The sequence below is a fragment of the Lepidochelys olivacea genome (genome assembly GCF_965140295.1).
Source record: "Lepidochelys olivacea isolate rLepOli2 genome assembly, chromosome: 1".
Classification (NCBI taxonomy): Eukaryota; Metazoa; Chordata; order Testudines; family Cheloniidae; genus Lepidochelys; species Lepidochelys olivacea.
The window spans coordinates 241,934,709-241,962,314 of record NC_140411.1 but is presented as its reverse complement, the minus strand read 5'-3'; the positions used below and the strand labels follow the sequence as shown (position 1 = coordinate 241,962,314).

General features: G+C 43.9%; 1 protein-coding gene across 4 annotated transcripts in view; it reads right to left on the bottom strand.

Annotated features, from left to right (window-relative positions):
• Positions 1 to 2,105: 2,105 nt before the first annotated feature.
• Positions 2,106 to 27,606, bottom strand: part of ADA2 (adenosine deaminase 2) — a 54,271-nt gene continuing 28,770 nt past the window's right edge. For 3 of the 4 annotated variants that reach the window (XM_084637700.1, XM_084637701.1, XM_084637699.1), the window contains exons 2-11: positions 25,032 to 25,103; positions 23,496 to 23,803; positions 19,969 to 20,194; positions 13,288 to 13,498; positions 9,277 to 9,404; positions 8,288 to 8,378; positions 7,065 to 7,173; positions 6,099 to 6,256; positions 4,448 to 4,650; positions 2,106 to 3,744 (exon numbers count right to left, since the gene is read on the bottom strand). In XM_084637700.1, the coding sequence (XP_084493826.1) occupies positions 3,636 to 3,744; positions 4,448 to 4,650; positions 6,099 to 6,256; positions 7,065 to 7,173; positions 8,288 to 8,378; positions 9,277 to 9,404; positions 13,288 to 13,498; positions 19,969 to 20,194; positions 23,496 to 23,790 (1,530 nt within the window). In that variant the 5' untranslated portion in view covers positions 23,791 to 23,803; positions 25,032 to 25,103 and the 3' untranslated portion in view covers positions 2,106 to 3,635. Of the gene's footprint in view, positions 3,745 to 4,447; positions 4,651 to 6,098; positions 6,257 to 7,064; positions 7,174 to 8,287; positions 8,379 to 9,276; positions 9,405 to 13,287; positions 13,499 to 19,968; positions 20,195 to 23,495; positions 23,804 to 25,031; positions 25,104 to 25,479; positions 25,595 to 27,606 lie in introns of those variants that run through there. The other variant, XM_084637698.1, reaches the window with a different exon arrangement.

The following is a 27,606-nucleotide window of genomic DNA, read 5'->3' as shown; positions in this document are numbered from 1 at the left end:
CTTCCAGCTTTTCATTCGCTGACAGGAAATGCTGTCCCCATTGATCATTATTGCTTAGGGCAGAGGTCCTCAAACTTGCTGAGCTGGTCACATGGTGCCTGCTCTTTACTTTGATTCCAGCTGCTAAATTGTGTTAAAAGAAGCTAAAAATACTGCTAATAATAATAATTAAAATACTGATGTATACAGAGTAAGAGATATAATGATGAAACATTTACTCCTTTGTAAAGAGCTGTGAGATCTACTGACAAGAAGCTCTGTATAAAAGAGCTAAATATTATTATTGTTATTCTATAATTCCTTTTACTTTCCCACTTAGGCAATTGCTGTAGCTGTCACAGGAATCTTATGTGATCACATGTGGGAGGTGAAATGGTCCCGACAATTGTGAATGGGACAGGAGGTGTTCATGAGACAAGCTCTGTACTGAGATTTGGCACACACGTTGAACAAAATTGAGATTTAGGGGCATGATTTTGAAAAGCATTATGCACCTTCAACTCCTATTGTACCTCTCAGGATTAAGTCTGAAGTCAAAAGATTTTTTTTAAAGAGTGAGAGACAGAAACAGACCCATGGAAACAGATTTAAAAACTCATTAAATTTATTATATGTCTGTAGAGCCCTGAATATAATGGGGGGGGGTCAGGATTCTTTAGGCAGTATAACAAATAATAAATGATGGGTCACTCTAAAGCAAACCCCACATCCAAACTGCTGCCAAACTCTGAGGACATTTGAATCCTAACCTGAATATGCCTGACTCTTTCTTTATAAGGAGTCAACCCAAATCCCTGGATGTTAACACACCTGGAGTTGGGGAGGTTTGGATCCAGAGCCAGACTTTGTGGCCCATCTCTAATATAAGGCAAACTAAAGGAGAGAACTGTTCTCCAGCAGGGAGGCAGTCCAGGCCATTCTCCCTTCCCTCTGTCACTCAAGAGAACTGGCTGTAGGACCTTCTTGAGGTGAAATTCATGCTATAAAGGTCTCTGAAAGACCTGGTCTTGACATGGAGTACAGCTCCTGTTCAAAGAGAGATGCAAGGAGGAACATAGTGGAAATTCACATACAGAGAAGTTAGGGCCCTCCATTCAATTCAGACTTACTACGTTAAAAACAAAATCTGATTGGGATGGTGATGGGGAAGTGTCTACAACCAGACCTAACCCAAACTGGGATACCTCAGTTGGCAGGGCAATCGCTGGACTGGTCACTGGTCCAAAGATGAGCCATTTAGGGCAACACTCCATTTATTTGAGTTAACCATCTGGATAATTTCAAATCCCATCAGATCTGCACAGTATAAACCTTCCTATAGTTATGAAGAGTACCATCCACTGAAAGGTTCCAGGCACTGGGAGCCTTGCACGACACTGACTGTCAAAAAATAAGAGTCCCTGAACACTTACAACATGATTCATGCCAGACATTTGACTGGATCCGTCATAGGAAGGTGGGAGCACATTGATTGCCAGAGCTGGCAACAGTAGAGCAGACATTGCAGAGAATGCTTGCAGGTGATGGCTAGAGCAATGTTGCGGGCCTAAAGGCCATCAAAGATTCAAGCCTGCAGGAGAAGATAAGCATGGAGTGTGTGTGCCACCATTGCCCTTACTAAAGGCTTTTTGCCGAGGTGGAAATGGAGGGGATACTGGTGAGCCTGTTAAACAGCTCATTGCTCTTTTCACAGTTATATAGAAATATTATCATCTTCACCCCATGTCAAGGTTAATTCCCCACTTTGGCACTTGGAGTGCAGAAGGTGGGGGGGCGCAAGGATTCTAAAAATTAACACTGGCCACTCCAGGCTTGTATTAAACTTCCAAGGTTACAGCTTTTCTCTGACCTTGGATTGGTAGATGCTGCCACCACCCAAGTGCAGAACCCCTCTGAGAGCCCAGGAAGGCACACTTGGGAATTCCTTCCTGTGGGGTACCCTCAAGCCCTTTCACTCCCCCTTCCCCCCCGGGGAAGAACTGAGAAAGAAAGAAAAAAAGGAAATCAGCTGTTGCCACCAGCTAATTAAACAACATGTGCACAAACTTCTTAAAACACAAAAATCCAATTCTGTTCTTAGAAAAGATAAACTTTATTAATAAAAGAAAGAAAGAAAATACATGTGGGAACTCAGGCTATTGCTAGATTTTAAAAGAGCAACTACAAGGATTAAGCATCAAGAATAGCTTTCTTGAGGTCCAGCTTAAAGGTTACAAGCTAAACAAAAGCATCTGGGGTTAGCACAGAGGAACCCACAAGCCATAATGAAATAAAAGGGATAAACCTAATTGCATCTTCATAGACATTTTCTGATCTACTTACATATCTGGGGTTTTAAATGAGTAGTTTCTAGGTATGATACTGATGATTTTTCATACCTGGCCCAAGCTTCTTACAGCATAACTGCTACCCTGTCCATCTCTCCGCAGAAGGACAGACAGACAATTCCACAGAGAGTGTCCTTCATCCTCAAACCCAACCTGGGGAGAAGAATAAAGATGTTTCTGAACATGCTTCTGGTGATCATTAGCCTTTTGGCTTGAAACTGCCCTACGTTGCCATCTGAAATTCTGTCTGCAGTTTTTGTCACGGTTATTTCAAAGGACTCTATCTAGTTACTATTTCAATTGTGCTGTTGCTGCTTTGTCTTTCTTCTGCAGAGCTAGTAGCTGGGAATGACACTGGCACTGTACTGAAGCCACATCGAGGGACTAATTCTTTGATACATCGGAGATCTGATTGCTATGGACTCAGGTACTGGGCCCAGATCCTGCAGTGGGATCTGCCAGTACATGTTGAATTCCATTGAAATCAAAAGGACTTCACATGGGTGCAGAGGCCTGCACTAGTAGATTCCAGTGCAGGATCGGTGCTTTATTTAATATGGATCTGAGAGATACCTCTTGAAATCAGGGGTTCTTTTCATTGTATTGGAATCCCTACAATGGTGGGTTCCAGAGTGAAGTGCATATCCTTTCAGCAATCAGCGCTTGCATTCTTTCTTGATCACTGCTTTACAAAGTATACAAGTCTTAAAAGCATTTGTACAGGTCCATCGGCTTGTTTCTAGCCCTTACATCTTGAGATGTCAGAAGCTTAGACCTGGTTCCTCAGTCTCACAGTACTATTTTGGCACCGGGCCCAGGGTCAAACATAACCAGTCACAGATCTCAGACAACAACTGCTTTCAATCCTTGCCCTCCTGAAAGTCAATGGGCTCAGATGGTGGGATGTTTGTACTAGCCGTTTCCCGAGGAGATATTTGTTTTATAATGATGTGAGGCAAAATCATGAAGTCCTTGTTCAGGGAAAACTCCCATTCACAATAGTTAAAAAGTGAGTAAGCACATCAGGATTTTAATGGTATTTTGACTTTAGTTACTTTGGTCATTTGCAGGACTTTTTGCTTCTGTTTTAAAGGCTCACTGCTCTGCTTCACCTGCACTCAAAGACTTTAATGTATAGAGGTGTGGGCGATTGCTATGAACTATAATTGGCCAAAATCACCTGGCTCCAGGCCACAGCTTGAGCGCTGTTTGTTCAAGTGACATAGAAAAAGAATTCTCTCTGTATTAGCAGTAGTCCCGGTTCCCTCCGCCGTACAGACAGTCTCTCAGAGAGGAGCCTCCTCCCCACTACTGCTCCTTTCGAAAAGCATTGGAGAGGTCAGCTATAAACTGGTCCCATTTTTTCTGCCAGACCTGTTTGGCATGGGCTTTCTCCTCTGGCAGCAAGGAGCTGTATCTGTGGGATGAAAGAGAGCAAGGATCAGACACGGGATTGGGATGGCTGGGGCGGGGAAACTATTTCAGGATCTGAGTCCAAAATGAAAAGGCAAGAAGCTGGGAAAGATTAACCCTTTGTGTTGCCTCAGATAAAAATTAAAAATGTTGTGTCTGTCACCTGTTCCTAATGGCGGGAAGTAACAGATTTGTCCTCCAAACCGCTGAAGGATGCCTAGGATTGACATAGGCCTGGGCATCAGCTTTGAGAAAATAGACAAAGATTCAGGTGCAGGCCAGAATGCTTTGGGCACAATGGCCAAGCCATCAGAGGATGCATAATGGGTCTCTGCAAAACATACAACTAAGTAAAATTCAAACAAATGAAAAGTGATTTGAAAAAAATCACCTCTCTCTCTCCTGCCCAAGGCTAGGCTCCATAGGTAAATTGGCACTGGAGGTGGGGAGGGGAGGAAAGAGACACACCAAGAGATGCTGTATTGACAATGGACAGCATAGACTCTGGGATAGCACAAGCCCCTCAAATCCTGCACTATGAGAGACATGGCGAGGACTTTGGGTCAGCAGAACCCCAGCCCGAGTGACAGAGGAGACTCTGGGGCTGAAAACAGAATAAGGTGGCTATCTGCATATATCTATGCTAAGGTGGCTAGCAGGCATATATCTCCCCAAGTGTCACTCCTAGTGCGAGAGTGTGTGCTTACTTTAGAGAGTTTAGGGCCAGTTGTTTTAAGGTTCTCAGGTCAGCGTGCATCCCGCCGATGCCCATGAACACCTCATAGAAGTCATACGACACACCCTTTGATCCAAAGACAGATGGATCGTCTGGACTAATCACCATGGGGTGTCCCTCTGCCATCAGCTCAGCAGCAGGATGGTTCCTCAAATCCGATACTAACAGCAGGACCTTGGGATGAGGGGGAGGAAGAGGAAGAAGCAAGGATGGGTTATTCTTACAGCTATTTGCAGTATATATTTATACTTTGTTTGGAAGCTCTTTGGGGCAGAGATTGTCTTTCTATCATATGTTTGTACAGCACCTAGCACAGTGGGACTAGAGCCTGTAACAGCATTTCCTTCCCCAGACCCTCCTATCTTAGTTTTCCCTACTACTGCGCCTCTGGGGTACTTGCACACCACACAACGGATATGGAGTCTGGTTAATTAATACTATGAAACAAAAAATATCTACCCTACACAGAAAGAACTCACCCTGTACCCTTATTACCCAGGCTTTCCAACTCCTTTCTGGCCCTTCCCTCGAGGCTTCACAGTCACTTGTTTCAGGCCTCTTCAGGCTAAGCCCCTCCTTGTCTCTAGTCTCAGGCCTCCAGCCTCCACAATGGAGAGCTATCTTCTCCTCGCCCCAGTCTCCCTAGCCTTCTGTAGAGTAGAATTTGTAAGGTATTAGCTATCACATGTTAACAGCCTAGTGTAAACAAAGCAGTGTGCCTTTAACATGTGTTAAACTGGTCAAGGCTTTAACTCTGTTTGGCACCTGTTAAATGTGCATTGCATTGTCTACACTAGACTACACTACACTAGGTGTTTGTTAACACCTCACAAATCCTAATCTAGAGAAGGCTTCACAGAGTGAACCAGGAGTTTTGCTTTATATATTCTCATAGACAGACACATGATCCCAGGTCACATGATCCCTTAGACACGTGCTTCATCTAAAAGTCCCAAAACTCTTGTCTTAAAGGAGCTACCTCCCTGTAACAGGCATGCTGGACTGCACACATACCCAAAGGACCAGCTTCTTGTTACAGGCCTCTAGGCACTATCACGATACAAGTAAATAATCATTATAATAGTTCGTATACATATTCCTAATGTTATGCTCTGAAGGGGAAAAAAAACAGCAAAGAGACCATAACAAGGGAATAGGTGAAAGAGAAAGAAGAGACCATATGTAATTTCCAATAAGTGTGGCAATTAAACCAAGCAAAGAATGTCTCCATAATGGTTGAGTTAAAGGACAAGGACTCAGTCTCCAGAGTAGTCCTCTGTCCCCCTCCCCACAAATCGTTCTTTAGAACCTCCCACATAGAAAAATGCATCTGTTTCTCACTCACCTTCCAAAAATGCAAATATCTTCTACATAATATGTCTCCCTCTCAGAATGACCTTCTATGGCCAATGAGACATGAGAGGCAGTCATGGAGCAGGACAAAGAGCACCTGGAGAGTGGTAAAGGATAACACAGATACATCCTGCCCCCCACCCTTAACCGGTATCTACACAAAGGCCAATATATGTTGAGCAACACCCTGCTGCAGGTCATTTATCAAATTCTAAATTTCTGGTCCCAGCTCCTGACTTGAGACCTAAGGTCACTCAGGTAGGTCCTACCTGGTTGGAGATTGGGCAGAGTTCTATAGGAACATCCATCTTAAGGGACAAATTCTTGGCTACTAAATGTTTAATGAGAGCGAATCCATGGCCAATCCGACTGGTATTGAACAGCAAAGCATCGAGCACATTGTTGTCTACAGAGGTGCCCTGCCAGTCTGAGGAGAGAAAGATGGTTCCAAATCACTTCCCTGTTTTTGGAAACAGATCTTCTCAAACAGGAAATTAATTTATTTTATTTTTTAAATAAATGCCTCAAATACAAACTAATAGGCTTCCTCATGGCTTGTCTCCTTTGTCTACCAGGGACTACACCCAGCTTAAAACTCTCTATAGCACCGCACGTCATCTGGTGGGTGAATAATATATTGCATGTAAACATGTTATTCCAGCAATAAAGGACAAAGGGTATATTTAATTATTTGAACAAACATATTTAAGCTAAGATATGTAGCTGACTCAGTGACATTCATTAGCAAATGGGCTTAAAAACATGACTCTGGCTGGTGATGGCCTCAAAAATTCCCTCTCTGGTGCTGGTGAGTGTGGGAGAGGAGACAACTGAACACACTGCTCTGGTAAGGGGATAGCTATGCAACACCAGTGACACCTCCTGCTGCCTGACTCCAGAAGAACAGGCCCAGGAACGGCCCAAGATGAGGAAATGAGAGTGTTCAATGCAGAAGACAGGTGAAGGGGACAATGAGTATCAGACACAGACAGAGATGGTGGTGATGGTGAGGGACATGAAGACAATGGGAGAAAGTAGGGAGCAGGTAGGGGATGTGGAACCTGAAAATGGGAGGAACCATCCAGTATGCTATGGCGGTGAGCTGATCTTCTGCTGACGTAGAAGAATGGTGGGAAACAGACTATACCAAACCACTTCCCATGATACAACCACCAGCTCTCCTTCTCAGTATCCAAGTATCCACTCCCCCACATGGCCTGTGTTCTCATGCTTACCAGTCTCACCAGCATGGAAAAAGTAAGGCAAAGTGACTCCTAGGGAGTATGGAATGGTCAGGGCATCCTTCAAGTTCCACAGAGAGTGTCCTTCATCCTCATACCCAACCTGGGGAGAAGAATAAAGATGTTTCTGAACACGCTGCTGGTGATCATTAGTCTTTTGGCTTGAAACTGCCCTACGTTGCCATCTGAAACTCCAGTACTGTATTCCTATTTTTTGTTAAAGAGCTCCTCCAGGGGTGAAAACTAGCATAGTTCCATTGACTTCCACAGAGTTATCCTGGTTTGCAACAACCAGGAACAGGCCCTCTCTGTAAAAGATAGGTCATACACATGTTTTTAAGAAGAGAATAGTGCAGCTGGTAAGGATGCTAGTGCATGTCGCTGCCATTGCATCTCCACCAATAACAGAATTCCCTACATTTCCGCACTCACGCCCACATACACATTCCCAATCCCCACCAAAGCTCTTATTCTTGAGATAGCAACTAACACAAAAGCAGCCTCAGAATGACTTTGCAGAAAGTCTGGGATACTGGTTGCTGCTCCCTTGCTTTTCCCCTTGACAGACAGTCAGGTTTTAGATGCTGGGTTTGGTGTCAAGAAGAAAGATAACTTATATCCCATTTTCCTGCGGTAGTTTCATTAGGTACTCTTCCTCTGTCTCAGTCCTGAATTATAATGGCCAGCATAAGTCTTGTGCTGTAGAAACAGCTGCTCATGACTAAGTAGGTGGCATTCTTTCCTCTGAGTAAAGACTTAGTAACATACCTGCAGAATCTCAGGAGACACTGTGCTGAAGTGCTGATTAGAACAGAGATCAGGACCACTTGTGGTCACTGAAAATCCCACTGCATTTTCTACAAGATTTGGCAGTTTCCTGGCCAAATTCCAACTCCACAAATTACATCCTGCCCACCTCAATTTCATCTGCAGTTTAAATGAAATAAATTATTTTTTACTTCACTTCCCAAATGCAGTTATAAAGTATGGCTGTGAGGCATTCTATAGCTACTTCTCCCCAGAGGTGGCTGCACTGTAGTGGCTGATGCCTATGCAAACAAAGTTATTTGGGATCCTGCAGGACGAAAGACAATGGGGCAGCATTTCAACAGCTTGCTTTGCTGTTTTTCCCTTCTGAAATCTCTTTGTACCAATAATCACAACTCAGCCCTTGTAATATTAAATACAAAACCAAGTAAGAAATAATACAAAGATACCAGGTCAAATCCCGCCAGAGTGTTCGGAAACGTGGCTCGGAGGTCCATGGCCTTATAGACAGCTTTTTTAATCTCAGTAACATTCTGCTTTCTGAAAACCAAGAGACAGAGAAAGGTGCTGATGCTCATTTCCATGGAACCAGTTTCTCAGGTTCTGACTGTTTTATGATCAGGAGCCTTAAGGGAATACCCAATTTAAAAAAAAAACGCATAAATGCCTAAGAAAAGCCCAAATGACTAGAGTTAACCAGCATCATGCACACTGTTTGGGACTAATTGGCCAATCTCCCCTGTATCAATAAGCCAATGACGGGGCAGAACCAGAACAACTGTATAGGTAATATTTTAAACATGCTCTGTGTATTATTTTGCAGGAGTTTTTGCATTTTAATTGTGTTTTAAAATTAACCCACTAGAGGCCATAGGAGTCTGTTGGATTCAAATGTGTATAAAGGTTTCTGGGAAGGCAGCATTTGCAGGGTCCCTGAAGGAGCTTTGAAATATACAGTACCAACCCTCCAGCTGTTCTGCTGTTGCTCCTGCTTCCACAGAAATAGATGATGCATCAAGATTCAGACAGAGAACACATAAGGCTTTGAGAAAACACACTCACTTCTCATGTGCACACACACAGAAACAGCCTTCTGCTCACTCATTGCCGCTCCTTTCAGCTCAAGAGTAATCACTTTTCCATACACACCATCATTGCTAACAAACCCCAATCATCTTACATGTACACATTCTCACTTCTATGAACAACTGCACACATTCACCCTCAGTCATTTCCACCTGCAGATGTTTATATGCTGGAAAGCACTTCAGGAGTTAATGCTCTAGGCCTCACTACACTGGAAGCAATGCAATCTGGATCACTTCCAGGGTCTCTCTGTTGTAACCACTTGTGCCACTCAATTGATCCTGCCTGCACGACAACATGACCATTTACACATAGAACACTTCCAAACTCGCCCCATGCAAGCAGCCTCTACCTGTGTGTTGTAAATATAATTTTTGCTCCAATAAAATCAGGGTGATCCTTAACAAACTGCCTCGTCACCTCCTGATACGTTGCCACAGACCAGGATTCATTGTATTGGGTCCCATCCAGTTCATACACCTGTGGAAAGAATAAACACATACAAAAAAAAAAAAAAAGAAAGAAAGAAAGAGCAGAGGATGGTCTGTGATTAGTGAGGAGAAAGAAGTGACACTGCTAAACTTTGAAGGAAAGATGGAACAATTCTGAAGTAGTCTGTGGCTCGAATTAAAAATGGCAGGTGTATAAGGCCAGAAATCCAAACTGTGTCCAGTGCCAGGAAGAAAAAAAAGACTCAGTAGTTAAATTGTTCGGGATACCTTTTCTTGGTGCCTGATTAACCAGCAAGCACCGGAGAACACTTTGCTTTCACAGTATATCATACAATAACCTGACTTCTTAACACACATACATGGTAACCAAGTGCCCTGGAGTTCAGGGGGTCTCGGGAAGAACACGAGAGCTTGCTACAGAGCACCTCAATTACTGAGACACTGCATCTGCATGTTTGGTTGCTCACAAATACCATGTCCGTCAATGATAGCAGGAGCATGGCAAGAATAAAGAAAGGGTTGGTTTTACAGTTAAGGTAGTAGACTGGAATTCAGGATATTGGGGTTCAATTCTCATCTCTGCCAAAGATTTCCTCAGTGACCGTGGGCAAGTCAGTTAATCTCTCTGTACCTCCAGCTCCCTATCTGTAAAATGGGGAGAATACTGCTTCATTTGTCTCATCTATTTAGTTTGCAAGCTCTTCAGCACAGGGACTACGTACAGTGCCTTGCACAATGGGACCCCAGTTTTGGTTGGGCCCAGTAGACAGTACCATAATATTAATAATAATAAGCAGCAGGGGCACTGTCCAAACTTTATCACAGGTGGATTTTATCACCAGCTCCATCCCCCACTCTCACCTTGTCCTTTCCTTCGCTCTCCTTCCATCTCTTCATCTCCCTGCCCCTCTTCCCCTCCATCCCTAATTTGGCTCTACTCACCTTTCTCTTCATTCCCCTGCCCTCTCTCCCTTATATTCATCTCATTCTCCCCTGTCTGCTCCTAACTATATCTCATTCTCCCCCGTCTGCTCCTAACCACTCTGGGACCCTCTTGCATTGTAATCACCACCTTCACAGACACAAGAAGCCAAGTGGGATTTTGCAGATTATCAAAAGGACATTTTCCACGACCATAGGGAATCAAGATTTTCTACGTCTGGCTTTACAAACACTGTTGCCCAAGTCCTACAAATGAGTCTCCAGCAACAGAGGTGTCAGCCTGTGCCTTTGCACCCAGTCCACCTTTATTGTAGAGTTTAGTTGGGTATGATAGGTAGAGATGGGCCAGAAAGCCATGCTACAAACGCTGGCCTCTTTCCAGTAAAGAGCTTTCCTCCATTCTCCTCCCAAGTACACATTTTCCATCTGGGCTCATTGGCTGTCTGGTAAATGAAGGCTTTTAGCATCCCAGACATCTTTGGCTAGTCTACCTTGGCTCACTGGGTCCATTTCAACATTGACACGGCTAAAGGACAAAAGCATTTTGACATTGCAACTGTTTTCTCTTCCCAGCTGCCACAACAACAGACATTTGGGACCGGTAAGTCAAGCAAAATTGGCCAATCACCATCCTCCACAAAGCAAGAAACACCATTTTCCCCCCCATTCAAATGTTAGTGCTGGCAGAAAGTGCCAGAATGTCCGCTCTGGGGATGCTGTGGCTGAGCTGGGACAAGTGCGAAGGTGGCTCAGTCTCTGTATTCACAACAGCACCTGCATCACTACTAAAGCAGATGCCACTGAGGACATTACTTGAAACCAATTGCAGCCATGGTGTGCGTGATACAGACACCTACTGCTTGAGCTGAACTGAGACCACCACCCATTTCATGTAGTCCATTAGATAGCAATGATTTATAGTCAATGCCAATGTAGTCTGGAGTGAGACTAGAAACCTACATGCTAAAAAAGGTTAGCCCATTCACAAGGCTCTATGTATTCAGGGGCAAGCTGTGCCTACATTCTGTTGCAAGGCCCCTGGATTCTCTGTCCTTCTGATGCGACCAATTGGAAATTACGCAGCAGTTTCATTAACTTTTCTTTTTTAAGTGGAGGTTTTTATTGTATTAAATGTGACAAGAAATGGTTGCCTCTGTTATTTATTTTGATATTAAATTGTATTTGTTTCACAATGTTCCCATGTTTTCAATGTGGTGCAGATTACAGTATTCACAACATGTGGCCACACTGCAAAGTTGTCAAGGTGAAGCTGAAGATTTCATCAGCTGAGCAGGGGGCAGTCAGGGCTTTTGGCACCTAGGAAGGCATCCAGGGCAGTTTGGGATTATGGGACAATTACACTGGTTATAGGTGATAATCAGTGAAAAAAATGATAGTTTAAATATCAACATTATTATCCTTAGGTTCCAGTGTTAATTGAAAAGAAAGGAGACGTTCACAACTTTCAGAGCTATTGTTTCAGGCTGTCTATACATTCTGGAGAGAACACTGCATCAGTTTGTGTTCCTAAGCTTATCGTCACAGCAATGAAGACTAGAAACAAAAAAACAAACAGGTCAGATTTTGGAGCACAGTTCTGCAGCAAGGGATGGAAACCACAGCAAATTCCATGGCCCTCCAACTGCAGAATACACAGAGCATCATCCATTTCATTCCCCTGAACAACCAAGTGTGACAATCACAGTCCAGACACCCCAGGGTCTGAACAGGGGTCTGAACCTCAAAGAGTAAGTGATTAATAGTATATACAATCAGTTGATTCATTGTACTATAAAAGTGCATTGAGTAAGGTCTTTTATGAAAGCTGGTTATACACTAGTCAGATCATTGTGTGATGTTTGCAGGGGTGGTGTACAAAGAGCTATGTATCTATGCTGGAAAGAATGTTCCTAAAATATATTTTGAGGATAGCCTTGATAAACAAGCCTGCCTTAGACAAAGGAATGTGCATTTACTTGTCTGGGCCAAGCTTTGTAAGCCATAGACATTAAAGTACATTTACATATAAGATAAATAAAGCAATCAAGCTAACAAGCAGCACAGGAAGCAGCTTAGTAAACACACCGGGGGACAGAGTCTGCACCCCCAGGAAGTCTTCGTGGTTCTTAAGACGAAGACAATAGACTTTGGGAGCTATAAAGGGAGCAAAAAGGGACATTCTAGTGATCTATCACTTAGGAGACATAGGGAACAGCAAACTCTGAGCCTGTGAATGGTGGATCCTCTTGGTGAGGGAGGCAGGAGCTGCTGGTGGCTAGCTGTAAGCGAGGAACTGTTTTAGGCAAAGATATAGCTTGTTAGAATTAAGTTTTAGGCACTAGAAAGCGTGTTATTTTTGTTTTGTTTGTAACCCTTTTCCATCTCTTTTCTTCTGCCTGGTGCCACTTAAATCTCTGATCTTTGTTACTAAACTTATCCTTAGTTTTACTATAGACTGCGTTTTTGCTGTTGTATTGAAGTAAATCATGAGTCTTCTGCTAATCTACCAGGCTGGGTGTGTGCTCCCTCTCTTTGGAGGCAGCAACCATAATACCTTCTGTGAGTGTCCAGGGAGAAAGACTGGACACTGCAGAGAGACGTCTCTGGGGGAACTCGGGAACTGGGGTTCATTGGTTGTTACCTGCAAGGCAACGTTTTGACTGGCGAGTCTCAAGGAGTTTGCTGGCACAGCAAATAGACTGGAGTGTCAGGGAGCTGACCACACACTTTAGCAGCAGCCAAGCTCTCACTTACTGAGCCAAAGGGTGACACAGTGGTTTACGGTTCTGGGTTCCCTGAGGAGACTGTCATACCAAGTTCCCAGCAAAGAGCTTTCAAATAGAAGCAGATTTTTCCACCCCCATATGGTCAGCTGTGCAAGGATCTGAATCTAAATACAAGACAGGGCTGGAGAAAAGTTAGAGAAACAAGGTTTTAAAATAATATCAGAGAAGCCATAAAGTGCGTACCGGTGGCAGTATAGCTCTTATCTCGACATACTGTATGTTATCCTCATAGAGCTCCAACAGCCCTTGATAGAAATAGGCCTTGAACACAGGTGCATAGCAGACAAGGCCAGAAGCAGTGAAAAAGACATTTTCAAATCTTCTCCAAATGAAAGTCTGTGTTGGGTATGTCAGCTCAGGGTTGTCAGTCACCAGGGTCATGTTCTTCAGCAAACTACAGAAAGAGAAATAGGACAGCTGGATTTCGGAGTGTACACAAGATGAGCTGGCAGTTCTGTAACCAGGAGTCACAGAACAATATAACCACTTCTATTTAGATATGGGCCTTCCCACCAAAGGCCAAGCTGTATGCATATGGGGATCCGCCATCCACAGCCACCTCAGGGGTGGAGTGGGGGAGCTTTTCTGCATCAGCAGCACTACCTAGTGTGTTTTAGGTCACATACTGGAGAGGAAGGGAAAGGAAGGAACATGAAGAATAGCGTCTCACCCAATGGGGGCCCACTTCCTGACTGGAGCCTCTAGGCATTATCACAATACAAATACTTTCCAATTTAAACTACATAGGGGATTATTTTAAAGTAATTGCCTTCTGCCTCCCAAATTAGAATGTGGCTGACATAGGGTTAACAACCTAATCTTGCAAATGTAACCATCCCCATCACCTTAATTACAATGACTGGGACTCTTTACCACCTCCAAGAGGGCAACACCCTCTAGTCACTAGGGGGCAGCATTGTTTCAATATCACACCCTTACTAAGCAAGTTACTTTCAAAAAGTCACACTTTAGTGCCTTTCTGACATTAAGGAATCTACTGAATAAACGGTTATCTATCAAAAAAAACAAAAAAAAAACACCTTTAGTCCTACTGAACCAATCTGGCTACTCCATTATACCAATCCAAAACTCATAATTTGCAACTTCAGCAATGGATTCAATTTTTCAGATTTGCCACCTGGGAACCAACTGGCATGACTCAGTTCCTGCATGTTTCTTACTGGGATGGTATTCTGTTTACTTTACAGAACTTGCCTGAACATACATTTCCTCACCAAAGCATAGAGGGCACCAAGTAGTAGTGACAAGGGGAGTTTGGTGGAAATAGAAAGAACTTGATTATCTTGCCATTACCATGAGCAGCTGCAGGCAATTCTGTTTGAATTTACACTGCGGTAATATTTATCCTCTAAACAGCTCCAATCCTGGACTCAGGGTGGTCACTTTTCCAATGGCAATAACTCTCTTAACTTTTCAAGCTTGCCACCTGAAAATTAGTGTATCAAATGTTCAAGCTGGAGGTGTAAAATCAAAATAGCAATACAACTGGTGAACAGGTTCATTTGGGGATGGAAAAATTGTAGGAGTTACAGTTAGTTGCAACCAAGGGGGAAGTAGCTGGATGCTTAAAATCTGACAGTCTTATCAGTCTGAGTAGGTCTGATGTTATCTAATATTAGAAGCTAAACAGGTTTGAGCCTGGCTAGTATTTGGATGGAAGATCACCGGAGAATACTTTCATGGCTTGTTGCCTCTCTTTAATAACTGTGACTGCTCTTTAATGCTATTTAATGTATGATGTCTTCCCTGGTGGCTTAGCAATAGTGCTCTGCTATGTTATATAGAAGAGTTAGATATGATTCACGCTCTTATTATCTTGTTCCAAGAGGCGTCAGTGTCTAGAATTAAAAGTTACTGTCCTATTGCTATAAGATGTGATCTTGTCTAACCTCATAAACAAGCAGTGCTGGGCCTGGTCAGAAGGTGGAACAGGAAACTTCAAAGGGGTGACCATAAAGTGGAATCTGTTCACCAGGCATCTTGTGCACTGGCTGCTTTTTTAGTCACTTAAGGAGCACCCTTCTTGTGGTTCTGGTTGCACTTCTTCCTCACTTTTATTCATGTGGGGGGTTGTTTTTATTTTTTAAAGTAAAATTATATACAGGTGACATTCGTGCCACCTTAAGGATGAGATTTTAAATGCACAAGAGTCAGGAAATTCAGAGTTAAGGTTTCCACAACAACTTTAGCTCTGTCCTCTTGGACAACAGGGCCTTTGTTCCATTAATACACAACATCAGGAAACACAAGATCCTGTTCAGAAAACAAGAAAATAAATGGAAAGGAACTGCATCTTAACTGGGGAGGAATATAGGAAATATTCCGTATTACTGCATGCAATGGCATTCCGCATGTCAGCCACGTTCTGGGGAGCACTGAGTGGTGACAGTGGAGCATCACCCTAGAAACCAGGAATGCAAGCACCAGAGGGATCTTTTCACAAGCTTATCTGACTGAGTTCAGCTGGAGACTGGCCTTAAGTAGAGAGGGCGTGCTCCTGCTCAGCGGGGGAGGATGGAAAGATTTTGTGTGGGAAGAACCTGGACTGCATAGCAAGCCCCTAGGAAAACTGAGGCAGAGTTCCAGTTTAAGCAAACTCCCCCAGATACTGGCTCAAGGGAAGTTATTCTCAAACTGCAGAAGGTCAGCTGAGAACACCTGCCTGGAGGGTGAGCCTGGAGTTTGTCCCTATCAGGTGTAGAACACTGAAGGAGAACCTCAGGATGGGTCAAAGGACCATGTGAGTCTATTCATGTGACCATGCATAGTTTACCTCTAGATAAGGACCAATAAGCAGTTATTTATCAAAGTAATTTTTCCATAGATTTTCCTGGTACAAAGACTTCTTCAATAAATATATGTAGTGCTCTTTTTCCCCGTGTATATAGGGGAGAAAGAGTGGCCCCTTACACAGATTCTTTTATATATAACCTGTTGTGTCTACGTAGCCTGTGCTCTTGTGTTAGAACGAGTAATAAGCCACCAATACCCCTCCTAAAAAAATTAATTGCTACATTTCTTACAAATCCCCCTTCCCTTAAGACTAATTATTCATATGTATAACTGTGAGGATATAGCAATGCATCCTTGATAACATGCTACTCCTTTAAGGGATCAAACTCTTTGCCACAAACAACCTACACAGACAAATCTGGGGTTTGCTGATTCTCTAGGGAAAAAAGCGCAAGTCAGTGGTTGGATTGAGCTAGAAAGACCCTGCTTGGATCAGGTGTGACTATGTACAGAACAAAGCTATTGCAATGGTAGGCACAAGGGGGCAAAATTACAGGAGTCTACTTTGCTTCTTTTGGTATAGAATGAAGGCCTGAAAGGGTTGTTTGCTTGTTTTCTATTCTATATGGGTCCCTACACTGCATTCATCACCATAGTATCTGAGCACCTTCCAGTGATGTATTAAGCAACATGACTGACATCTATCACATGTGGTTCATTTTCTCTCTCATCCTCTTTCTAAGGGGAGAACTGCAAGTGCAATGGAGTTTTGGTTTGGTAACATACACTCTGCTCTGAGTTTCTGTTAAAGAAAGTAGGCTGAAGAAGTGCACCCTGCACCTGGAGCAGAAGGCAGTGAGGTTTGTGATGGTCCTTGATTCCATGGAAATTTGTTCCATTGCCTGAGACGAGCACCCAAGAAAGCTATATCTCCTACACTGATAAACTTTACCCTTATGGCAGAAAGTTCCATTGTGCTCAAGGAGTGGAGTCTACATCTTGGAGCTTTAGCCAATCTTTTAGATATCCTGGGCTCTGGCCTCAGAGCTCTTTCACCTTATGAATATCAGCAATGTCAACTTTGCTTTCTTGAGTGTCTCCGAGCATGTTTATTGTGAGCACTCACGCAGCGTCAGAGGTATTGAATATTTAACAAAAAAGTCCTTCCAAAGTGTTAATCATTGGAATTAAATAGCGGAGGATTTTTTAAAATGTTTTTAAACTCCCTGACCACGAATCTCTTCCCCCCTCTGCTGCTCGGCATTCAGTCTCTTGCATATCACCACTTCACTAGCTCTCCAGCCCCCACAGAGTACTCTAGGGTCAGGTCAGACAAGACCTGAATTTCTAATATGAAAAACAAAAAGAAAAAAGAACGGGGGACGGGAAATAACACACACTGTTCCGGGCCTCTCTACGTTATAAAGCAGCAAAAAAATATAAAGACGGGTCCCTTTTACTTTGCAGATCACTCTTAAGCAGGGGCATCATTTCAGAAATAGTCTGGAGGGGGAGGCAAAGTTGTGTGTCAGCATACAGAACATTATATGTGACTATATCATATCCTGTAATGGTGGAGGGAGAGGTGTATAGGATGTACACCTATGAAAAGTTGGTGTGGGGACAACTGCCTTTCTTCTCCCATAGCAAATGACGTCCCTACCTTTAGGAAGTGGTCATATCTTCATAACCACACTGTATTTTTTGGAAGGAAGGCTGTTGTAGTAACCGAACTTCCCCACACCTCTTTTAAACTTGAAAATAAACAGTTTGATTGTAGGGATTGTTTGGTTTGTCTGTTTCCAGTCCTTCATTCCATTTCCACATTGAAAACTAGTGGAAGCGGGTACAGCCCCTGGAAAACACTTTCACCCTTCCCCTCACGCTTGCTGATCCTCCCCATTCTGTACATAAGAGAGCCTGGACCTTCCCCAGATGCCGGATGCCCTTGACACATACTTGCAAGCACCCAACTAACCATCAGTTCCCACCCACCCCAACATCTTCTTTCCCTCAGCCTGTCGATGCTCAGGGGCAAACAGAAGGAAGGGAGGTTACTTGTGGGGCACATATTCAAGGGACTGGGAATGTTTCCAGAAACTGAGAGGCATAGCAGATTAGGGCTCATTCCTGGCAAGAGACCAACTCCTCCCTTGCCAGAACCCCTCCCCAACCCCCAGATTAGCACCCAGGGAAGAGATCAAAATAGGAGGAGGAGCTCCTCAGCATGGTGGTTGTGATCATGTGCCTGGACTTTACGTGGGGACATTGCATTACATCATCTTGTGGTGATGGACACGTTAAATGCAGTGAGAGGCAACACAGTCCAGTGGATAAACCTGGGTGCTGAGTTTCAGAAGACCTGGCTTCTATTCCTGCCTCTGCTGCTGGGAGAACTGCACAAGTCACTTCACCTCCCTATGCCTGTTTCCATCCCCTCAACCCCTTTTCTCTTGTGTATTTAGATTGCTTCTTTGGGGCAGGGACTGTCTCTTATTATGGGCTTGTCTACACTTAAAATACTACAGCTGCAGCGCTCCAGTGTAGACACTGCCTACACTGACAGGAGGGGTTCTCCTGTCAAGTAGGAAATCCACCTCCCTGAGAGACAGTAGCTAGGTCAATGGAAGAATTCTTCTGTTGACCTAGTGCTGTTTACGCCGGGGATTAGGTCAGTAAGGCTACATCTCTCAGGGGCCTGGATTTTTCCCACCCCTGAGAGATGAAGCTATACCAATGTAAATTCCTAGTTTAGACCAGGGCTATGAGTCTGTACATTACCTAACACAACGGGTCCCTTAACTCAGTTTGGGCCTTTAGGTATTACTGTAAAATAAAAGATAAAGGGACACTGAATGGTGATAACAACAGTGTCTGAAAGAAGTTCATGTCTCAAGCAGGCCGCTAGCCAGCGCAGCCAAGCATGTGGTGTGGGGTCCTCTGCAGAGACGCTTCCCTCATGCTCTCCCACCCTTATTCCCTTATTCTCTCCCTTGTTCTCTTGATTAGGCCAGGAGAGAGAGGCTGTATTCTGTAAAATAAAACAGAATGGGGGGCTTGAGGGATGTTCCTCAGAACACCCTGAAACATCCAGGGCAACCGCCTTTGTTGAGATATTTCAAAAGGAGATTTGATGCAAAATCCCTCTTATCTATTATTTCTCTCCCTCTCTTCTGGAGAGGCAGAAGGGAGCTGGTGTCATGGTCTCCCTTTTCCCCACTCTCCCTTGGAAGGGGTGGGAAGCCAGCAGGGGAACAGTCTTTCCTCTAGAAGAAGCTGATGGAGATGGGACTTGCTGCCGGCAAACATCTGCTTCTCCCATGACGTGCTGCTGCTTCTCAGCCTACTGACAAGCAAGGCTGGGAGCCCTAGAAACTCCTCAGCCACAGGCGCCAGCTTCTCCTTCTGACCCCATTTCCGATTTCCTCAGGCTGCTGACTTCTCACCTCACCCGCTGAGGAGGAGGGGAATGCTCTGGGGAACCAGCACTCTCTAGCCCAAGAGAAGGCAGAACTCTCCCTCTGCTTTTAGCAAAGGAAGGGGAGCTGCACTAACTGGCACTTTAATGCTTGGTAGCTCCTCAATCTGAACCGTCTCCCAAATCATTAATGCTCCATTCCAAGGTATCTTCCAGCTGATAAGTGATCAGTGCCCTAAGGAGCAAACAGTCTCTGTTTAAATATTTGTGTATATTACATTTTGAAAAACCCTACATTGAAAGACCATTAAGATTGGACAGTCAAGCACTCAAAAGTTAGGAAAAGCCAGAATTAAGGTTGCCTGTGCACATGCATTATGGGAAAGTCTTTCATTAGAGGATCACATACTATTTTTTCCACAGGAAACCTGCCTCATTCAGTACGTAGGATAGACAGTGCATTCCCTAACTTGTGCATGTTTGACTTTGCAACCATAACATGCTTGTTACAGTGTGTGTGTGTGTGTGAGATGCGATTTTAAATTGAGAGTCCAGTTTTCAGAGCAGCCACCCCATGAGGACGATGGGCCAGAGTGACCTTGCAAGACATGTGTCCTGTTAGCAAATAACCAGCAAGCAATGAATAATAGTGCTATAAAACTCCAGAGTGCCTCAAACCATTGCTCACACACCTGTTATCAAACTCACTGATGTTGCGCAGCTGCTTCCGGTAAGTCTCTAGCAACACCCACTCTGAGCAGTCCGGCGGCACTGGGCTGGGAGGGTGAGGCTTGGAAAATCTAAACTGAACAGTACCCACATGGGTGAAGCAGATGTAGCAGTCAGGTAGGTAGGTGGCATTGTGCACCAACCAGTCCACGCTCAATATTGCATAGTCATGCAGGTGTAAGACAGCACCTGTGGAGGAAAGGGCAAACATAACAAGAAAAGGCTGCTGAAGTGAAGGGAAAGGAGGGTCAACATGACGACAATTAAATCCATCCATGCAGGCATGCCTGGAGGGTCTCATAGATACAGTCATGAGCAGCCCCCACAGCAGCAAGACTGCAAACCTGCCCTGCCTCCCACAATGTGAGATACAGATGGCACATTCCACATCAAACACAGGGCAAGCAGAGCATGATGGCTCAGTTTGAGGGGAGGGGGGAATCAATAGGGAGTTCTACGCTCTACTTCTCCACTGGGATGGAAAATCCACTGAGTTATTAAAGGTCTTTCAGACACACTTCACCATGAGAGAGCTGGCTCACATCCCACTGATTTAAAGAGGAACTTTCACACTAAGCAGCACTTTACAACACATACTATTTAACAGACAGACCTGAACCAAATCCCTAGATCTAAACAGTTTGGCTCCAGATGTGATTTTTTTCATCTAGCTCCTATTGTTACAGTGGGCCAGAACAAAACCTCAGATACTGACATGTTGGGGAATTCTGAGGTCAGAACACAGAGCTCTATTCGTCTCTACTACTTAATCAAACACACACACACACACACTTCTGTCTTGTATTCATAGATTTCAAGGCCAGAAGCAACCATTGTGATAATCTAGTCTGACCTCCTGTACAACACAGGCCATAGAACTTCCCCAAAACGAATTCCTAGAGCAGATCTTTTAGAAAAACATTCAATCCTGATTTAAAAATGGTCAGTGATGGAAAATCCACCAAGATCCTTAGTAAATTGTTCCAATGGCTAATTACCCTGACTAAAATTTACACCTTATCTGCTGCTGGCCATCACCACCTGCCTTGAGATGCACCACTATCCTGCAGTAGATTGGCATCTGACAGAGCTTTTACTGCGACAGTCCATGGAGTGCGAAACTCATTCTTCTCACACACACAGTTCAGACCATCCCTCTGCATCGTCAAATATCATCCTAGAACTCTCCTTTTCTCGAGATTTTTGAAAATGTTAGCTCTTGTGTAAAACCTCCTTTTTAAAAGATGCTGTGGGATCTGGACTTTTTTGATATATTAATTTGCATATCACAGCAGTTTAATTGACTGTGGATTACCATGAACTCCTTGCATGTCAAGAGGCACTTTATAAACACAATAGTTACATTATTAGAGTATTTGACATAAAGAAAACATGACTTAGTTGTTAGAATGCGAGGCTGCAGGTCAGGAGATCTGGGATCTATCCTAGGCTCTGCTACATGTTTTTGTGTGTGACTTTGGACAAGTCACGTAAGGCCAAAGTTTCAAAAGCACTCTCTGATTTTGCATGTCCAATTTTAAATGGCCTGACTTTCAAGGTGCTGAGCAACCAAAGTTCCTGACTTAAATAGAACTATTAGCACCTTTGAAAAAGCAGGCCTCAGCAATCTAAAGTTGGGTCCCCAAAATTTAGACACTTTCTGTGCGTCAGTCTCCTATACGCAGTCTGGGGTTAATATTACAATTTAATATTTGTATTACCATAATGGTCAGAGGCCCCCCCACTCTTGATTGGGGCCCCAGTGTGCTAGGCACTGTACAAATATAGAGAAATAATCCCTTTCACAAAGGACTTACTATAAATACTGTAAAGAAACTACAGGAGATTCACTAATGCTTGGGAAGTGATTTAAGATCCTTTGGAGGAAGGGATGTAAAAGCAAAAAGAGTTAAACATTGTCCTTACCATTTTTTCAAAAAGCTAAGATACTTATATTTTTAAACCGCAAATTCCCTGCTGTTTGATTCAGCAGTGAAGGGATAATGGTGAGTTCAACATCTCAGTTATTTCTGTGGTAACCAATCATGATGGCATAAACCCCAGAGTCTGACATCACCACAGGGACAAGCTAGCAGATTAGGGAGATAGCTCTTATTCAGACAGAAACAAACAGACCAATTCAGAATGGTGGGAGCAAAGCAGTTGACTTTTTGTATAAATGTTCTCTCCACAAATTTTCCCAAGAACAAGGCTCTGCCTTTCACCCCAATAGCCAGACTAAGAAAGTTCCAATCTGGGATCTGGTACCTAGAACAGACCAGTCTGAAAGGAGAATGCATTGCACAAGAGGGACGTGTATTCTCAGGTTTCACAGTGAAAGCCTTCTGTCTTCACCTAGAAAAGGAAGCCTAATTAAAATACTTTTCACTGCATCAGAGAGAGAAGTGGAACGGTAGAGAGAAGTCACTCAGCTGAGAGTCAAGGCCTTCAGTTGTACAAATGCATTAACTCCTTGCTTCCCACATGGAACTGTCAAGGTCACAGCAATTCGGAGAGTCAGCAATAGCTAACTCCCTGCTGGTTAGACTGGATGGCTTAGATTTCAGATGGTCAAAAATATTCTCCCAACCACTCAGTATATTATAGTTATTAAGGACTAATTCTTAGAATGCTGACATGTTCCTGACTGCTAGCAAAACAAATGCTTAGGATGACATTGTGCATGTATTATACACTCATATAGTGTCTTTCATCCTAAATCATCCCAAAGCACTTTACACACCATGTGTGCACCACACGGTGTAATGCAGCCACCTCTGAGGTGAAAGGCAGTAGCCAGCTTGTACACAGCATGCTGCACAACAGTGGAGGGAAGGGAAGTTTCGGCCAAGGACCATAGGGCAAATTCCTGCTCTTACAAACAGAGATCTTTCTCATCTGTGTGGATCAGAACTCAGTTTTTAAGGTCTCAGCTGAAAGGCCCTAACAGAAATTCTATTTTCATATAGACATTCTATAGATCATACAAACACACAGTCTCCAATGCATTAAGAAATCTATGCTGTAAACAGCTACTTGTATAAGGACACGTGAACACCACCACATGGCAGCATGTTTGGTTATACAAGGTGAGTCGCAGGCCTGGGAAGCATTAGAAGGATGAGCACCCCCAGCGCTGGAGTGTGCTACACAGAGGTCAGGGTCTTTTCCCGTATTATTTTATTTTGTCTTCTTTCTCCTCCCAAGTGAGGTAAATGGGGGTCCATGCTGTACAGTTATACAGGATACCCACATGTTTGGAAATCCTCTCTGGCCAGTGTAATTCCTTCTTTCCCCCAGCCCAAAAGAGCCAGTCCGAATAGAGCTCCTTCTGGGATCTGAAGTTGCTCTACTCAGCACCTGTTATAAGGTCCCTTTAGTTTGGGTGCAGCAGGGGTTTCACACTGACAGATTCTTGCTCCCTTCCTGGTCCCTGTTTTATCACAGAAAGCATTGGGACAACCAAGAACTCTCAGGCCAGAATCCCTACCTTTTGGCATACGTTTCAAGATGCTGAACACTGCACTTTGATCAATGAAGCCTTTGGCCCTGAAAAAGTGCATGCTTGGTGGGAAATATCCAGTCTTCTGGGCCTCGGCCACTTCCGTCTCCTTGAGGCTTATTAGATACTCATTGATCTGCTCTTCCCACTTCCCCAGCACCAGGTTGCCACCAGTCCGGCGGACATTCTCCTGCTCCATCAGGGAGTCCCGCAAAGGGATGGGAAGGCAAAGAGGAACCAGACTTAGGACAAGGAATACAAGCCAACCAGCCTGAGGCTTCATGTCATGGACACACCTGGGGAAAAAACAATCAGAACTGTAAGTGCAGGTCAAAAGGTGACATCTCAAAGGTGGTGCATTGGCTCTTTAACAAAAAAGTGGCAGGATTATGTATACTAGGCCATCCTGGCGAAGGGCCCTTGCAGAAGGGGTAGGAGAATCTGAGATGAATCAGGAGAAATACCTCACTCCCAAGTATTCAAAGGAATCAGTCAGTTTTGAAACGCATTCAACTCATAAGCATTCAAGTAGGCAGTAAGATCCTGCGAGGAGAGGGTGTATCACTGTTGGATCAGGTTGACAGTACATCACACTGTCCAGCTTACTCAGTGCTATAGGAAGGGGGTCTGTGGCAAAGGACTGGCCCTGGAAGCAGAGATGTGTGAGGTCAGGACATTATGCTTCTGAGCCAGCTCTATGCCTAATGGACTGACTAAGGGACAACCAAAGACAGGGCACCATGCTCCTGAACCAGCCTGTAGGTCAGAGTATGTATGGGTGGGCGGAGGGGGATAAGGAGACAGGTCTGTTGTCATACAGAGTACGCTGAACTTCAGAACCATTCAGGTTCTGTTACTCAATAGTCCAGGAGAGATCTGGCTGATCCCACAGCAAAATGCGTTCTCGCTGTTAAAAGGGATAGTTCTGGGGACTTCACATCAAGCTCTCAGTGCACTAACACTCCCTTCACACCAGGAGTCAGGCATCTCCAGTGCCCGGATGCCGTACGCCACAGCATGTGCCACAACTACTGGCACCATAAGAACTGGCAGGAAAGAGAGAGGGGAGAGAACGTGGTGAGTGATAGGAATACATAGGTCAGAGAAGACAGACCCATGCAAAATGACTCTCCCTCCCCAAAGAGCATTGTTGGAATACAATCTTCCAGCAATGGGCACCAGTCTGGAGGGTCCCTTATCATATCACACCAACCCAGGCTTGAGAAGGACTCAGGGCTGCAAGATAATACATGAACCATAGGGAACTATGTCCCCATACACATTTCCTGTGTCAGTTCTCTTCCCAGCTACCGCATTGCTGCAACTCCCCCCTTTCTGCCAGCTGCCCCATCACACTCCCCTCCCACACTATAGCTGGCAGCAAGATGGAATATCCTATACAATTTAGCTCAGGAATGAAGGGGTTAGATACAGCTTTAGAGCCAGCCAGTTCTGATCCCAGCATAGCAAAAGCATCTTAAAAAGACACAACAGCCTCAGTGAGACAAACCCACTTATTCTTACTGTCAATTTTCTCTTCCTTGCGTCCAGAGATCATCCAACTGCAACCGAGATAGCAGGTCCTAGTCACCGCTCCTTCAGACAAATAGGTACAAAGCAAAGCAGCTATTAAAACAAGGAACAAATCAACCAAGCCAACACAGATAGTTCCAATTCCTTGTTTCAGTTTCACTTCTATTCTTGTGGCTCGTCGTCGAGGGACTTTGTGAATATATTTTTTTTAAAAAGGAGGGAAGGGGGGCAGGAAAGATTATGAGAAAAAGAAACTAAAGGAATGTAAGGAGCAGAAAGCCAGGTGAAGAGGGCTGAGGTAACAACAGGCTGAGCTAGCAGGAGGACATTCCAGAGCTGTATGGAGAATGGGAAATGGAGACTGGGAGCACCAGAAACATTCCGACACATCCTCCACACAGGATATGGTCAGGGGAAAGCGGTGTTCTAGGATTTTAACCTCTGGGGGTTCTCAGATAGCCAGCTGGTCACATAGCATTTCCTCATCCTTCTGTCCCATCTGCTAAATTTTAACCTCTTCACTGCCCTCACGTGAGCAGTCATTGTAATCTCTGTGTAACTGCCACCCACTCATAATCTGACAGTTTTACATAGATGACAAATGTACTCTCAGCAGAGGCTTGGGTGCAGGCTATTTTACAATAGCCTGCACTGCTTCCTACTGTGAGGCCCCACCCAAACTGCCACAGAAATAAAATAGCTCAGCAGATGTGTAACGCAGTTCAGGGTAAGCCAGTTTAAACACAGTTTTGCCTGGCTATTGAAGACCAGGAACAACTACATTGCAAACACCATTTAAAAGACCTTTTTTTGACAAGAAATCAGCTAGTCATATTTAAATACACTTTTAATGGTTTTTGTCCAATCAACATTGACTATAAGCAAACTGGGCCAAAGTCATCCCTGAGATAATTCCATTTTTACTAGAGCTGAATTTGGCACACAGGGCCAATTCTGCTCTCAAACTAGATGTAAATCAGGAGTAACTCTGAGGTATACTAGCATCAGAGCTGGTCACACTAACAAGAAATCATGACAATTATTGTAATTTTGAGGGTGTTTCCACTTTGCGTGGTTCAAAATGGACCCTGGGGGTGGGGGGTAAACGTTTTAAATAAAAAAATGTTAGAAATGGTGTTTATCAAAGACTGTTTTCAGTACATAAAAAGAATAACAATCTAGATAATTATTTAAATTACAAATGTCACCAAAAATGAAAAAAAAATCAACAGTTCTTGAAAACGAAAAACAATTTCCAAACATGTCATTTTTTAATAATGCTTTACATTGCAAGATTTCAGCCAGCACTAATTGGTACTATGCATGATCAGAATCAGGTTCCTGGGGCTTAAACCCCTATTAGTGTGGCCGTCCTCTGAAAATTCCAACTGTATTCAACAACAGGTGCCAGACCTGTCTCTTCCCTCTCTGACTCCATTCAGCCGAATGTGACATGGTTTTTCATAGGTGCACACAGGTTCAACACCTGCGGTATGAAGGGGTGGCCTATCTGTAGTTCTATCATGGATCTACCGCACTGTCTTGCAACAACTGTTAACCTTGACTGACCCTTGTTTTCAACTCCAGCTGAAGGAGCATATATGGAGGGCATCAGGGATCCATGCTTGATGGCCAACTTAAACATGGAAGAATGTTTTTTAGTGTGGACAGACTAAGATGGTCTCTCCTCTGGGGCAGTTTCAAGAGACTGGAGAGTATAACCACCTTCACTGAATACAAGAGACACACAGTGCTCCATAGCAGCTATTAGTTCCCTAAAAACAATACAAGGATCAGAGCATAGAGTGTATGCGGAGAGAGGGGAGGGAAGAGAAATGCACGTAGACTAGAAAAGAAAGTTCAGCAGGGACAAGAGCTCTGTCTATAAATACCTTCAAGGGAACAATATAGATGAAGGAAGGGAATTACTCCAATTATCTGAAAGCAGTAAAGCAGAGAGCAACAGCCTACAGCTAGAACCATAAAACCAAATTCAGGTAAGGCATTAAGAAAAATGTCTTTACAGAAAAATAGGGCACTAGAGACAGACTCCAAGAGAAGAGTGTTGAGACATCATCAGTGCAGATAGCTAAGGAATTAAACTAGACACATGTACGGAGAAACAGTAGTCCACAGAGCACTGACTGGTGGTTCTCAGACAGCCAACTGCTCACACAGCATTTGCTCATCCTTACATCCCATCTGCTAAATTTTATTTAAGCTAAAAATGCATAAAATACTTCCCTAACAAGACTTTTCTAGGTAAGCAATTGCAGTAGTTGCCACGAGGACTGTATGTAAATGCCAGGGGAGGTGATCTGTGAGATCATAAATGGGAGGACAGGTGCTCATCAAAATCCTCTCTCTATTAAAATGTGGTCCATACTATGAAAAAGTTTGAGACTCCTGCACCAGCAGGAATAAGGACAATGAAATTGCATTTATATCATATGTAAAAGGATCCCAAAGCACTTTATTAACCAAGCTGTACCAACTATCCATATAGAAGTCACTCCACTTGCTACTAAAACATAGCCCTCTCTGGAGAGAAACATGACAGCCATTT